The sequence below is a fragment of the Colossoma macropomum genome, unplaced genomic scaffold (genome assembly GCF_904425465.1).
Source record: "Colossoma macropomum unplaced genomic scaffold, Colossoma_macropomum, whole genome shotgun sequence".
In the NCBI taxonomy this organism is placed as follows: domain Eukaryota; kingdom Metazoa; phylum Chordata; class Actinopteri; order Characiformes; family Serrasalmidae; genus Colossoma; species Colossoma macropomum.
Window position 1 is genome coordinate 1 of NW_023495565.1, and position 15,145 is coordinate 15,145.

General features: G+C 37.8%; 1 protein-coding gene across 1 annotated transcript; it reads right to left on the reverse strand.

Annotated features, from left to right (window-relative positions):
* Positions 1–6,551: 6,551 nt before the first annotated feature.
* Positions 6,552–10,473, reverse strand: LOC118802444 (vicilin-like seed storage protein At2g18540). Its single transcript, XM_036562993.1, has 9 exons — positions 9,587–10,473; positions 8,782–8,883; positions 8,460–8,555; positions 8,217–8,268; positions 7,934–8,058; positions 7,072–7,203; positions 6,921–6,968; positions 6,763–6,831; positions 6,552–6,644 (listed from the first exon to the last, which is right to left on the reverse strand). Exons 1-9 carry the CDS (start codon positions 10,103–10,105, stop codon positions 6,552–6,554), a joined length of 1,236 nt encoding a protein of 411 aa, XP_036418886.1. The 5' UTR covers positions 10,106–10,473.
* Positions 10,474–15,145: the final 4,672 nt, after the last annotated feature.

The window sequence follows — 15,145 nt, forward strand, 5'->3', positions numbered from 1 at the left end:
AGCTTTGGAACGATGATTTTGTGTGATACGGTGGTCACGATCTTTACGATGTGCATGATCATTTCAGTGATTTCGTCCCTTGTGAACTGCAAGCAGAGATCATAATGACAGCTCTTAGTATTGTTTTATAGGGGTAATGTGCTTTAATTTTGACTACAAATTAAATGGTTTTGAATAAAAACTCACCATTTGACGCATTCCATCCTGCATCCTCCATCCTGTAATTGCCTGAAAGATTTTAAAAAATGCAGAAAAAGCAATTTTAGTCAATACATTCATCAGTAATGAGTCCTGCACATTGGACCACCTTTCTAAGAGAAACATCTTGTCTGTTAGCTCTTTAAATGGCATTTTATTGGCTACCAGCTACTACAGAATCAGGAACAACCAATCGGGATTATGCATTGTTACCACAATATTACGGATAGTAAGAATCCAAATTAAAACCCTATAGAGAGTATTTGGTCTCACATTAAACACAAACTAGCTCTGCAATATTTTTAAGCTGTTACAAGCTGTCAATACTGAGTGGATCAACACTGACTTTTCTTTCTGTAAAAGACTGTCTGCAAATTTACACACAAAACTTCAACATTTAAAGAAATCAAAGTGAAAAGCTCCCCATGCTAACTTACTGCATCTATTTCTTTAAGATTAAAAGCTTAACAAATTGCCATTTTGGGCTTGGCCAATTTCTTTGCCCAGGTGTGTAGATATTGTATTTCTTATGCATAGTAATGTTATTGATAGGCATATTTGATATTTGTATACTTGTACATATATTTGTATATTGTGTATACATGATAGTGTATATGTAGAGTAAACTGAATTGAATTGAATTAAAATCCTGGCTGGACCACTCAGTCCTGCGTACATACAGATCAGCCAGGCTCTGCAGGAAATGGGAGATGTTCAGAGACAAAGCTGAGTCATCAGGCTCCAAGAGAGAACCTGCTGCCGTGTTAGGAAGTGCTTCCTCCGCCATGTTAGACTGTCCTGAGATTTTAAAACATAAAAAACAAGAAATCAGGGAAAGAAATGCAGGTAAACCTACCAGATTACACCATTACACATAGTTACCAACTTTATCCCACAGCAGCCTTTGTTTTGATAAGACACAAACTTTAATGTATTTTTGTCCTGCTGACAAAGTAGCATTCTTGACAAGGGGGCGCTATTAGCAATTAGTGTGTTATACCAGTTTAGCAATCACATTATTTTGATATGCATTACTGTCTAAAAAATCAAGCATAATTAAAACAAACAAACAAACAAATAAATTATCAACATTACAGCAGAAATCCTGTTTGCACAACAGACAATGTAGTATTCTCCACAAGGGGTCGCTATTAGCACAATAGTTTTTATGTGCGTCATTGAAAGGGGGGGACCAACAACTCAAGTTTGAGATTTTAAAACAAAAGTTTAAATCTGTGGATAGTATTTTGGAAGATGCATTACTTACTTGTTTTGCATTGTACTTACTCAATTACAAAGTTTTTTACTCCTTCCATTTTTATTTAAACCTTCAAAGTACAAATCTGGTGGTAGCTTGTATAAAACCTTATTATTATTGTACTATACCATCTATATTCTGCTGCTTCTTCTATATTCTAGTTCTTTATTTCTATTATAATATTATAATTCTTTTTTTATACTGGTTCTTTATCTCTACTCTGGTTCTTCACATCACACTGAATGCTCTCTCTACCCGTTATGACGATCTTAACAGGCCTGATTGGACTTAACGGTAATAAACAGTAGTATAAACAGCAGACAGGTAACTGCTTTTATGATACAGACAATGCCTCCTCCATTTTTACCATTCCCCTCTCTCTCTACTGTCTTTATACTAAGGCTTCTGCTAGCTGTGTAGGAGAACTTGCTCCAATAACGTCATTAAAGTCATCAAACCCCATGTAATCAATAAATCAAAGGAAAACGTGCCGGGTCAAAACCCCAGTAATTTAATTCCTGTACGTGGCTACGTCTGATCACGCTCACATGTTCATCTCCTGATTTCTCTATTTACAAAACCTCCCTCAAACAATTTTCTCTTTGCGAAGCATTGCCAGTCGATTTTTTCACTGCCTGTGTTTGACCTCTTGCCTTTTACAGTTCTTGGGTCTGAGCTTTTGTACTTTTGCACTTTTGTACTTTTTGCTGGGAATGATTTGAAGAGGGATGCAAAGGGATGTGTCCCTCTGTTAAAAGAAAAGTACAAAAATCATCCCCCTTGTAAAACTGCCACCCTTTTTTGATAGTGTTTGGATTAATGTAATTAAGTGATACGATTAGATTGTACTGATCTAAAATCTTTATTATACATACTTAAATTCTGCCCACATTTGAGATTTACACACTAAATTGCCTTTTGAAGTATTTGAAGTACCCCCATTCCATTTACATCTCCCTTGATTAAAAAAAAAAAACTGACCACTGATTAAACATATCTGTTAGCAGGACAATACAGATATATTGCTATGCTGTTGATAAGTTATTTAAATTCTTTGCAAATATGATTTAAGACATAGAGCAAGAATAATCCTTGTATTTTTACTGATGAATAAAACATTGTATATACTTCATTCTTTTCCCAATTAATTGATTAATCAAGGTAATGATGGGTTGATTAAGCCATTATGGAAACAGTTGTCAGTTGTAACTCCACAATTACTAAATTACAAAACTATTACCGTCACTACGTCATTTGCCCTGTACTAGGCCAAGTTCAGTGTGGCTCATCCATACTAGTCTCAACTTAGGCCTTGAAGAAGCTTGACACTGACCTGCCTCTCCTCTCCTTGCACTTTACGCCAGAAGACATCCTGCACTTTCTTCTTCTCTATGCATTTATTGTGAGTGGTGTGCAAGGATTCATCACATTACTGAGAGAGAGAGACAGAGAGAGAAAGAGAGAGAGATACATAGATAAAGACAGAAAAAGAGAGAAGTTGGAAATGTAGCTATTTCAGCTAGATTTGTTAAAGGATTTGATTGGGTTCATTCTGTTTTTCTCTCCAATATCTGATGCGGAATTTTCTGCTGACATCAACAAAATTCCGATACCTGGTATTGAATCAGTGCCATTTGTAAACTAGAAGTGTAGGCAGGCCACATGTGTTGACCAGCTTCAGTGGGACTTCCAGTACTTATCGTCATGGGCACAGGCAGTGGTCAGCACACAGGCAGGCAGACAAGAAAAATCCGTAATCTGATACCAGCAGGGGCTAAATCACAAAGAAAAACGAAGAACTGTAAACACTGAGAAAGATGAACACGAGAATGGCAAGATTTTGCGAAAGATGAGACCAAAACTAGAGGTATTTGTTGTCTCATAAATGAGTTGTTGATTCAGCTGCAGGTGTGTGGAATGTTGAGTAGAGGAAACAGGATGGTGCTGTTGCTGATGAGAGCCAATGCAGGATGAGAGGCTGGGATTCGGCTGAGCAGGAGACTGGGAGGGTCTCAGAGCAGGAGACTGGAAATCTGGCTGGGCAGCTGTGAAAATTGGGGCTCATCATCATTTGACCTTCAGACACCACATTCCATTCTGTACTGTGGGGCAAAACAGTCCAAATTCCTTATAAGGATTGGGATGGGTGTAATGGAAGCCTGTGTGTATATTTCTGTCCGATGGCTTAAAAGGCTATGAAATGTGGCCAACAGAGGGGCTGCAATAATGGACCACTTCTATCCATGCATGGAAATATCGGATTAAAATGATCGCACCCTCTACCTGTATCTGAGGCTCTTAGATGGTTTCAGCGACGAGGATGGGATTCACCAGCAGTCGGTCGGAGGCTGGTCATTTTGTGTTCTGGATTAGACATACAAAGATCTGGTAAAGACTTGTGTGTAATTAGATCATGGATCAAATAAGTAAACACATAGAGAGACAGTGGCAATTTTTTCATGGATTAGAATTTTAACAAGGCTGAATACTGCAGGTATTAAAGAATGGTTCTTATTCCTACTGGGATCCTGCTATTGCTCATTATTGTCAATCCAGTGGTAAAAACCACACCGACATTCGAATATATATATTTTTTGAGCGTATATTCAAATTTCAATGTTTGAAGTTCATTTTGACAAACAAGAAGGAGGGGATATTGTAGAATTGGGGCATCATCACTTCTCTTGTACTGGAGCAAACGTTCAGCCACCATGCTCTATATGTCAGAATGATGTATATATTTGGTGTGTGCGTTTGCGGCTAAGACAGGGGATTCAGGAATTGTCCGCTTCTTCCCATGCATGAAAAAATGTAATTAAAATGATCAAACCTTCAACATATACCAGAGTTTCATCCAGAGGAGACTGGGAGACCATAAGAGAATGACACTGGGAGTGAGGCTGGTTGAGGAGACTGCGAGGCCTTGCCTTACTTCTTCGTCTTATATTTTGCTTTTCCTTTTTTCACCGTCTCCTCTGCCTTTCCATCTTCGCTATTCTACTCTTTTCTCCTTTCTTCCACCTCTTTAGACCGGATCTGTCACACAATATTAACTTGCTTTCAGCATAGTATCTAACACAACAACACACCATACTAGCACAGGAGTTATACAGAAGTGGTAAGCATGTGCACCACCATCCCACACACCTCAGCGCTCTGGTTCGTTTTACAGGGAGAGCTGATGCGAGTTCCTGTCTTCAAGATCAAACCCTCCAGTAACTGCACCCTATCCTCTCCTCTTTCACAGTCCTCCAAGGCTTTATGAAGCTGTGACAACCTGGAAAACACAAAAAAACACAAAGAGTTGTGGAGTGTTGGATTTTCTCAAATTTGTAATATTACCACATAACAAGGATTCTCATGAAAGTTCAATCAAAATTGGGAATGCTTAAACTGTTCATACCTATTATGTAGAGCTGCAACAACTAATCGACATCATTGATAACACTGATAATGAAAGACTGCAAGGAATCCAATTATCAATTAGTTAGATTAGACTGAAAGCGTGTCCACTTCTCATTTATATCACTTAATTCACAGAGGGAAAATATAGATGGTACAGACTACAGTACAAGGCTGTGCACGACAGGAAAAGAAAAATATCGCAACACCACTTTAAGGTCATCTAAAAAGAAGGTTTTCTATCTGATGATCTTACTCAGCATGGCAGAATGACTCACTGATTATGACGAAAGCCACCACCCCTTGTAAAAACTGCCATCCTTCTTTCTATTAATGTCGCACTAACATTATTATGTGATATCCAAGAAAATGTCTACTATACATACTTTAATTCCATCCATATTAGAGATTTACTTGCCAAGGTCCCTTGGATGTATGTGGACAACCCCCACTTCCACCAAGTGGTTAGAAATTGTATATAGAATATCATAGATGATGACCGAACTGTTTCTGTGTGGTTAGCGATATCAGATTTCATTATGTAATGTTACCAACCACCCAGACCTATTTCATTTATTTTTGCTTTATCATTAGAGGATAAATCATTTAAACAGCAATGCAAGGTTCTTGTAAAATCAACCTGCCTGCAGAGTGATTGTACTGCCATTTAATATTTGTTTATGTGCTATTCCACTACCCTTTCTGCCATATTCACACTGAGCAAAGTTTTGGAGGCCAATGCAGATCTGTTGCTCTGCCCTTGATAAAGATCTTTGTTTTTTTTTTAAATATGATTTAAACTATATGGTAAGAAATAATCCTTGTATTTTTAATTAGTAAAATATTGTTTATAATATTGTGAAATATTAATTTATTGGGAGTCTAATAACTGCATTTTTTTTCTTTCAATGAGTGACTAACTAATGAAAGTCATAATGAGCTGATTAGTTTATAAAAACAGATGTCGTTGCAGCTCTACTTTTATGTGGTATGAATTACTGCACAGAATCACTATATAATTTGCCCTGGCCTAGACCAAGTTCATTGTGTGGCTTCTTCATGCTAGTCGCAGCTTAGGCCTTAATGAAGCTCAACACTGACCTGCCTCTCCTCTCCATGCAGTTCATTATGCCAGCAGATATCCTGCACTCTGTGTCTCTCTGTGCGTCTCGCTGCATCAGAGAGGACATTATGTTGACCGAGGATGGTCTGCAAGGGGTCGTCACATTACTGACAGAAAGAGAAATATGTCAATTTGTTGAAAATAACAGACAAACGTTAAAGAAATGATGAATTAAAGTGTTACCATTATCTACTGATAGTGACAAATCTCTGAATGCTTTTTTAAGAAAATAACACATGAGGCCGAATGTAACAGTGATTTTGCAGTGAAAAACAGCAACAAAATACAATATAATAAAATAAATGTATGTCATTACTGTGAATAATAGTTGCTGTACAAAATTCTTCTGGTAAGCAATGTAGTTTATTAACTGCAGGTTATAGATGCCAAACAAGATAATGGTTAAAGAATAATGACAGAACTCAAGTGAAAGGTGTGGTCATATGTGTGGCTCATCCAATTGGATTTTAGAACTGAAAATTACTAAAATCTCTTTAGTAATTTATATAATATAAATACCTACAGAAATATTATTTTAGTCATTGTTTTAAAGAATGTCTATATGTCTCACTAGTGTGGCTCTCTTCTGTCCTCAGGAGGTGGGCAGCGGAGAAAGAGGGACTCCTCCACCAGTTTCTCCATTGTCCTTTTAGGATGTTTCATCTGTAGTGAGAGAAAAACAATGCGCTCACCATCAAGATCTTCTTTTATTATAAGCAACAACATGGCCACCACACTTCTACAGATATCAGTACAATCTGCATCTGTTCTGAACACCAACCTGGTGAGAGTATCCATAGCCAAAGGACCCATATGTAAAGGTCAGGTCTGCATCCAACTTGCACACTTTCTGAAAATATAAGAAATCAATCTTACATCTCTTTTTCTTCCACATAAACAGAAAAAATAATGTAATATTTCAAAGTAAGCATGACTTACTTTGCCTCCAAGCCTCAAATCAATCTGCTGGCTAACTGATGATTTCTGCTGGTAAAAAAGAAGCATTATGTTAGTCATTATTGGTAATCAGAGACACTGAGTGGCTTAAAAGAAAACGTTCTACAGATGTGTGAATGAGGGTGTGTCTCACATAAAGGACTTCCTGCAGCTTGATGGTGGTGCTGCCCATGAGTTTGGGGGCAGCTGAATCTCCATCAAAAGAGATCAAATCCACCTTTACTGAACTGGACTCCTGGACCCCTAGAGCCTCTTCTTTTTGGATCTGCAAACACAGTCAGGAAAGGCCAGAAGGATTACAATTATTTTGGAAAAGCAGTTCTTCTCATCTGAGCAGCTACTCACTCAGTTTGGATGATAATGCAAATTGAAACAAACGATTATGTTTTGCACAATTATTGTGGTAAATAATATTATTGTGCAAAATTAAAATAAGAAGTACGACACGTGAGCATTGCAGTGCTTTACCCTATAGCTTGCATTTTGTGAATAACTTCTTCTTCTCTGGCTACAAGTTTGGTTTAGAACCATGGTGTATTGTCTTTATTTGTTGTTGCTGCTAGCTGTGTAGCCTTTAAATTACTAACTAGTAAGATAGAAGAGTAAAGTAATGAAGTTGTATCAGCAGTGCTGTATAACAGATGGAGTAGTTTGCTCATAAAATGTTATGATTTTAAAATATTAAGCATTTCAAAGTATCTTGAAGCTAATTTTGTTTTTATATTTCCAGGTTTGAAAAGGCAGTTGCTTCAGATTGCACTGATTTGTGACTTCTGCTGCTGAAGTGAGCACCTAAATTCACTCGATCCCTCACCCCTTCGAGCGCTCATCCAATAAAATTAGTTTGTGTAAATACAGTAATGATACGGCCCTTAAGATGGCATCGAGAATGATTAACATCATTTGAGTGATTTAATGACCAGAGTATCTTTAATTTTAACTTTACTTATTTATCTGTTGTACACAAGAAGAAGACACTGATAAGTAGTAGTAACCTGTATGGAGAAGTGTTTCACTTCATTGAAAGTTAGGTTGTCTTTGAAGGGCTGCAGCCTGGAGCACTTCACGATTCTCCCAACAGTGATCCTCACCATACACTGAGTGTCTTTCTGTATTTGAGCTGGTGCAGGGGTCAGGAAAACAGCCAAACCAGAACCAGCACAATTGATCCATGCAGACAAAATCAACTGATTTTAGTTTCATGGCTAGATAACAACACAAACACAAACCCACAGACTACACATATAACAGTGAGACTGGAATAAACTCTAAGGATACAGTTTTTCTTGAAGTCTCTGCAGCCTCTTATGCGTATAGTCAGGACCCCAGTCTGTGCAATGAAAAAAACAAAGACATCCATTCACATCATTCCCTAATATATTCATGATTAAGATGACTTTATACTTGATAGCATGCCACAATGTGGACAGCGAGAGAGCCAAGGTGTAAAATGCTGAAATAAAGAGATATTTTAAAACATTTGAATCTATTTGTTAGGCTTATAAAATTAAAAAGACAAACCGGAGCTCCGAGTGCCACCAATGGACGACGTGGGGACTTGTCCTTAGGCTCTTCTTCCTTATCTTGAACAGCCTGAACTGAGAATTTTTTTCGGAACTGCAGAGCAGAATTAAAAAAACGTAAGACAACAAAAGTAAAGTTTCAGTAAATAAAATGCTCAATTAATTTTTAACCTGTTAAAAAAACAACAAATATTAATGGTGAAATGATTTAATAAACTCCGTAAATGAAATACTGTTAATTGTTTTATAAAAGGAGCAGCTTTCAATGAAAAATATCATGTAAACGCATCTTTTTGCGCAGTGTGCGAGGAAGTAATTACCTCCATGATGGACTGAACTCCAGAGTGAATACTGGATAGAACACTGGACAGCACTCTCTGCACCACATTCTTTCTAGATGTGCTGGGTGCTGCGGGCTCCATCTGAGAGATTAAAACATGGTTTTGTTTACTAAAATGTACATATTATGTAATCTAACCACGTTACCCACAGAGTTCTTCAACTGACTTTGTCTTGGTTTCAATATACTGGCTAAAAATGTTGACAAGACGGCACTTAGCAGACCCATAAAAAGTATTTACTGAAAACTGTATAGTAGTTACTGAATAATAAGCACAAGGTTCAAATGGATTAACCCCTTAAATGGCCACGGTCCAAAGTTTTACTACACACTTCTACATCCTAAGAATAGCTCAGCCAGTTTGCATTGAAGCCCAGAAATTACTGAATAATAGGCCTTAGCATGTAATAAGCCTGGGATTTTAAGGGGTTAAGTAAGCTGAAGACACTGGGCCTCATTCACCACTATCTTCCTAAGTTTTTTTCTTTCAGTTTTTCTTGAGAAAGGTCCTAAGAAAATATCTATGTCAGATTCATGATGTGTTCTTAAGGACTGTTCGCACCTTTGTGCTCTTGTGTGCATAGATTCTGTTCTTACCTAAGAAAAAAACCCCAAATGAGAACAGATTGGTGAACGTCAGACTCTACGTGAATACTGTGTAGGTGAGTTTTAGAAAGACATTTCAATTTAAGAACGGTTGGTGAAGGAGGCTCGCTGTTTTTAACCCCGACCACCCCTGTATTCTTTTTCTACAGGCCCATTTAGAAGGTGGACTTGGGTCTCACCTGAAGGTTCTCCATCTCGATCGTAACTTCTTTTCCGTTTTCTACTGCCTCCTGACTCTCTCTCCTCTCTTTCAGCTGTTCCTCCTCTCTCTGCTTCTCCATTTCCTCAAGCAGCTCTCCTTCACTCTTCCTCTCCTTTATCACTTCCTGCTTCTCACTGACTGTAGCCATCTTCTTATCATCACGCTTTTCTTTCTTTTCTTCCATTTCTCTGTCTGCCTTCACTACAGTAATGACAATTTCTTTACAGATGACCTCCCTTTGTCCCGTCCTCTCTTCCTCCCTCTGTTTTTCTTCCTGTACCATTCTCTCCTTCATTGCTTCCATCTCTCTCTTCCATTCCTTCTTTGTCTGTCTGGTTTTTGAAGTCTCCATCTCTACTCCTGCTATTTTCTTCTTCAGGGTCTTCAGCTCTCTTTTCAGCTCTTTCTTTCTCTCTCTGAATCCCTGAATCTCCTCCTCAAGCAGTCTCACTGCCTCTTCCAGAGCCCTGATCTCCTTATCGTTCTCCTGCTCCATATTCTGAGATTATTTTGAGAAATTTTAGGAAATAAGGTCACAGACTACACATTTCATTACATAGCAGTATGCAATGAAGAAATTCTCACTTTATAGTTAGTGTGAGTTCCACTGCTAAGACAATGTTAAATTCTGTTAGCGCTTCAGTGTTATGTTAGCGCCAAACTAGTGGTGGTTTACAATCAAACAGCCTATTATCCTATTCGATTTCTGCTGATCTGTTCAGCCTAGACCTAAATAAACATTTTTTTATATACACGCAATTAATAACAGCAAAAACATACTATGACTTCATATACTTCAAATCTGTAACTAACAGTTACAAACGTACGTGCATTAGTGTGATCCTGCTGCTGTGAACTTTTTCAGTGAGACTTAAAACAGCGCTTCGAATGCTAATATCACCCCCTTGTGGAGAATCTGCTAAACATGGCTTTATAATGACCTGCGAACACACAGTTTATCGTTTAATGATGAATTAATCACGAGGCTGAATTACCTTCCTCTGCCTCTCCTTCTTTCTCTTCTGGGTTGTTTCTTTCTTAGTCAGCTCCATTTCTCTCCTCTCTGTCTGAAGCTGCTTGAGCTGCTCCTCCTCTTTCTGCCTCTCCTGCTTCCTGCCCTTTTTGCGAAACAGGGACATTTTAGGGATGCAGGTGCACCCAGGGGCTGGGGGGCTGGGTGGGGGGCTCAGCTCTCGCTCCTGCTTCATCTCCTGTGGAGCTGTTGACTTTACAAAACAAAATGGCTGGATTCAGTCAGGTGTGCTCCTTCAGAGTCTGATAAATAACTGCTGTGGATTATTAATGTTGTACCTGCTTTGTATTTTGGTGCTTTCTGCTTCTCTTCATGACTTTTTACTCTTCTTCTCTTTTCTCATATAATCACTGAAAACTGATATGGAGAATCATAAATAAGTAAAACTCTTCAGTGTCATACATAAAAATTTACAGTTGTTTTTGTCTAAAAATGCAACAACTGCTTCATTATCAGATGATATCAGTTGAATGAGAAATAATTTACTCTCCCAGTGAAGCATAAGGCCAATTTCACACATATCTACATCATCTGAAACAGCTTGGACAAAGAAATTACAACAAGTGTTAATGAAACTCATCAATATTTTCAGATTATTAACTTTGCTTAATGTATATTTATTCTTTTCTTCCTCCTCAGCAGTATCTAAGTCTCTCACAATTCATATTTCATTATTTTGCAATAATACATGACAATTTTGCAAAAATAATTAACTATTTGGAGATGGGGTCAATAATTTTAAGAATATATGTTATTATTTTGAGACATTATGTTAATTTCTCGAAAAAATAAGTGATTATTTCAAAATAATACATTAAAAATTTCAAAAACTAAGTCAATATTTTGACACTTCAGTTAGTAAAATTTTCATAATGAAGAATTTGCAGTTCACAAAACTGCAGTTTCAGCATTGCAGTCCTTTAGATACAAAATTAACTCTGTAATTATCATCTATCAACTTTTAATCCCATGCAAAACAAACATTACTCTTTTAAAATCCGGTTGGCTTTGTTCACAAACAGTTAGTGAACTACAGACTTTTTGTGTGAATAAAGCTGCATAAAAAGACTCAGACTGACCTGTTTGTGCTGTTATTGCTGTAACGACGCGCTTCTGAAAAGAAAAACACGTTTTCTGGAATTGTCAGCTGGTAGTTCCGAGTATGACTTCACAATGGACCGGTTCTGTGACGTCATCTCTCAGTGACGTGACTTTTATGCCACTGCTTCTCAGTGTTGGCAGGGTTCCAAACTGGGCGGGAAAAAAAAAAAAACTTTTGTTGGGAAAAAAAGTGCTTTCGGACAACAATGTTTTTTCTAGATATTGTGGGGTTTTATACGATACTGTAAAACGTAAAACTGTAAACTGCGAGCTCCCCTCATCCAATCAGTTATCAAAAGATTGGCTGAGCTTTTTTCACTCCTGTTGAGAGGAGGCTGCCGACACGACCCTCGGGGTCGTTCACAGTTTCAAAGGACATGGCGGAGATTATCCGGTTCACTTGGCATTAATAACTGCACATATTTCTGATACAGTGTAAAGTTGGAATGGGGTGTGATCTGATCTGATTCCTTCATTTCTATCAAAATCACTGTTAGTTATTTGCATGGGATCACCCTGTCATATTCAGTACATTCAAACTAAACAACGTTAATAGACTGAAAACATTAATGGGTTTTATTTTACTGAAATGAGTTTCTTTGTCCAAGCGTTTTTCTGGTCGTGTTTGAGACAAAAAAGCGTTTGGTTCTTTGTACCAGTAGCAATAAACACAAAAGAGTGACAGCGCCATCTAGTGACCAATAAAATACTAATCTAGTTTCAAAACATCCCTTATTGGCCTAAAGCAAGATAATGATTATTAGTCCAGTTATATCTACAAAATGAGGGTCAATAAAACAGTGTTTATTTAAAAAGACCACAGGTCCCCAAACTGGCTTAAAATAAAAGTGTTTACGCAGGACAGAGTCCTTCTTCACAGGTGGGTTCTCTGCCTCTCCCCTCCCCAAAAAAAACAGTGTAAAAAAAACTACAGCTGGAGACTTCTTTACTACTATAATAATTATATCACTGCATTAATGATTGTTTGCATTTATTTTACATTTTTTCCAAGCATATTTACGTCTTTTTGTCTCTAAATTCCTTTGATGAATACCTTTATGTTTTTAGTAAAAAAACGCAAATTTTTATGAACTCTGACATTTCTTTGTTGTTAATTTTACAGCAACATCCTTTCTATATCCTATGCTTCAAGTTTAAAATATGTCCGCAGAAAATGATAGCACACTGCTATTGAACTGAAAACTGGTCTGAGATAATGAAGGAAATTTTGGTCGAATTACTGACTAAAATGACAATAGAATAGGATTTTTTGATCCGTTGCAGAACTGCACACACCAGCACTGTCCACCTCAGACATTTGGCTCAGAACGGCCAAAGGAGGGCAGCACAGTTCAGCACCTGATAAACGTGGCTGATCGACTTTCAGTTATAGGAACACGATGCATGTCAACTTATCTGACCACGCTGCAGTAACAGTAAACAAAGAACGTCTGTGGACGTCCAAAATGTGTTTAAAAATAGTGGTCAGTCGGGGACATGTTATGAGCGTAAGAGGACATCCAAAAACAGTTTTAAGGAAGTCAGTTCCTCTGTGACCTGTCAATAGACGTTTCAGGGTAACTCAGTAACAATGATAATGATCATGATAATAACAGTACCAGTACCAGTACCACTGCTTCTAGTCTTCTACTACTTCTACTACTACTACTACTACTACTACTAATAATAATAATAATAATGAAGAAGAAGCAACAAAAAGACAGCTGTATTCCAGTCAAGAGATAAAAAAAATAAATAAAGGCATGGTTTCTAATAACCGCGACCCTATCTGGACTAATCGGTTAACGATGATGATGATGATGATGGTTTCTAATACTGATTTTCCAATACTGATCTTTTTTCAAGTCACGTCAACATTACTAAAGCTAAGCCTGACAAAATAAAAGTGTAAAAGTCTAAATCTTTAAATATTAGTATTATCGTTTGTTATATATATATATATATACCATATATGTTATATGTTTGGTATATATTAGCCAGCTAGCTAGCTAGTTAGTATTTTATACAACTGCAGAAGCTGTAAGCTTTTTTCCAAAAGAAGCTGTCTTGCTTAGGTTAGCTAACTTAGTGCTAGATATACATACCCAGATGCCGCGTTGGGTCCAGTTAGGCACGTCAACGGCGCCGCCATTGACCGGAGAATAGAGAACTGTTTGGAAACGCTGTCCTGTGTTCGCCGAATTTGACCGCACCGATGGCCTCGACGTTAAGATGACGATGCAGTGTTTAAAAGTGTAAGCGTTATCTGGAGTGTGAACAGTGTTGCTGTGAATAATAATAATAGTTACTTGCTTCTCTGTTCCAACTCCATCAACAATAGAAAATGTTATTCATAACATGAAGTAGGGCGGCTTTTAGCATTAACATTAGCTAACTAGCTCGCTAGCACAACTATCGCGGCGTCCCAAACCACACACTTTGTACTTCACAGACGACACTAACGAGTGCACCTCTAATATATGCGCTATTTTTACGCACTATTTAGTGTGCTAGTATGCGGTTTGGGACGGGGTGTATGTTACCGAGATGAATCTTCATCATCCAGTGAGCCGCCGAGTTTCCTCTTTAGATGCTCCATCATGGAGGAGATGTTCCTATGTCAGATAATGTCGGCTATACAAATAGCTCATCTTTTTTTCTGAGTTTAGCTCCCGCACTTTTGAGGATTTTGTTCTTGAGGCTGCCATCGCGCTGTTGTTAAGTCTCCAGTAAGCGGTAATGTCAAAACGTTGCTAGTGAGCGTGAGAAAGACTCGTAATGATGTCACCAACTAATCGACTACTAAAATAGTTGCCGACTAATTTGGTCGTTGGTTTTAGTCGACTAAGTCGAATAATCGTTGCACCCCTATTAAAGAGCGACAGTTTAGGTAATATGCTGTCCAAAATTATACTATTCCAAGAATATTGCACTCAGAAAAGCGGGATAGGATTACATAACGGAGGAAACTCTACGCTCATGTTTGTGTGATGCGTATTGTTTGTGTGATGTTTATGTGTAGATATGGCTGTGTGGTTAGTGAGGCACAGAGAACCTGTTGATGTGATTGTCTTTCCTCTGGTTTATATTAAGCTTATTTCATTGAAGAGTCTATTTAGGGGATCTTAACTTTATCATTGTTATTGCTTTGTAGGTAAATTATAGCATTCCTGAATCCTTGTAGATATTAATAGATTAACGTTAGCACCTTCTTACACAAACCTGAAGTCAGCTTCTTATTTGCCAGCTTCTTGTTCAAATTTCCACCTTGAATGATGCATCAGGCAGCTTCTTGTTCGAATTTTCCCGTTCCACCTTAAATGGTGCATCAGCCCGCTGCTTGTTTGAATTGTCCCGTTCCACCTTAAATGGTGCAGCTTCAGGCACCAGAAATTTAAGGTG

Bases quoted from the DNA above. Each gene is read 5' to 3' on its own strand.
- LOC118802444 (XM_036562993.1), bottom strand. From the start codon at position 10,105: ATGGAGCAGGAGAACGATAAGGAGATCAGGGCTCTGGAAGAGGCAGTG. The intron at 8,556-8,781 runs GTAATTACTTCC...TCTGCTCTGCAG, and splicing joins GAGTTCAGTCCATCATGGAG to TTCCGAAAAAAATTCTCAGT. The intron at 8,269-8,459 runs GTTTGTCTTTTT...TTCATTGCACAG, and splicing joins TGGTGGCACTCGGAGCTCCG to ACTGGGGTCCTGACTATACG.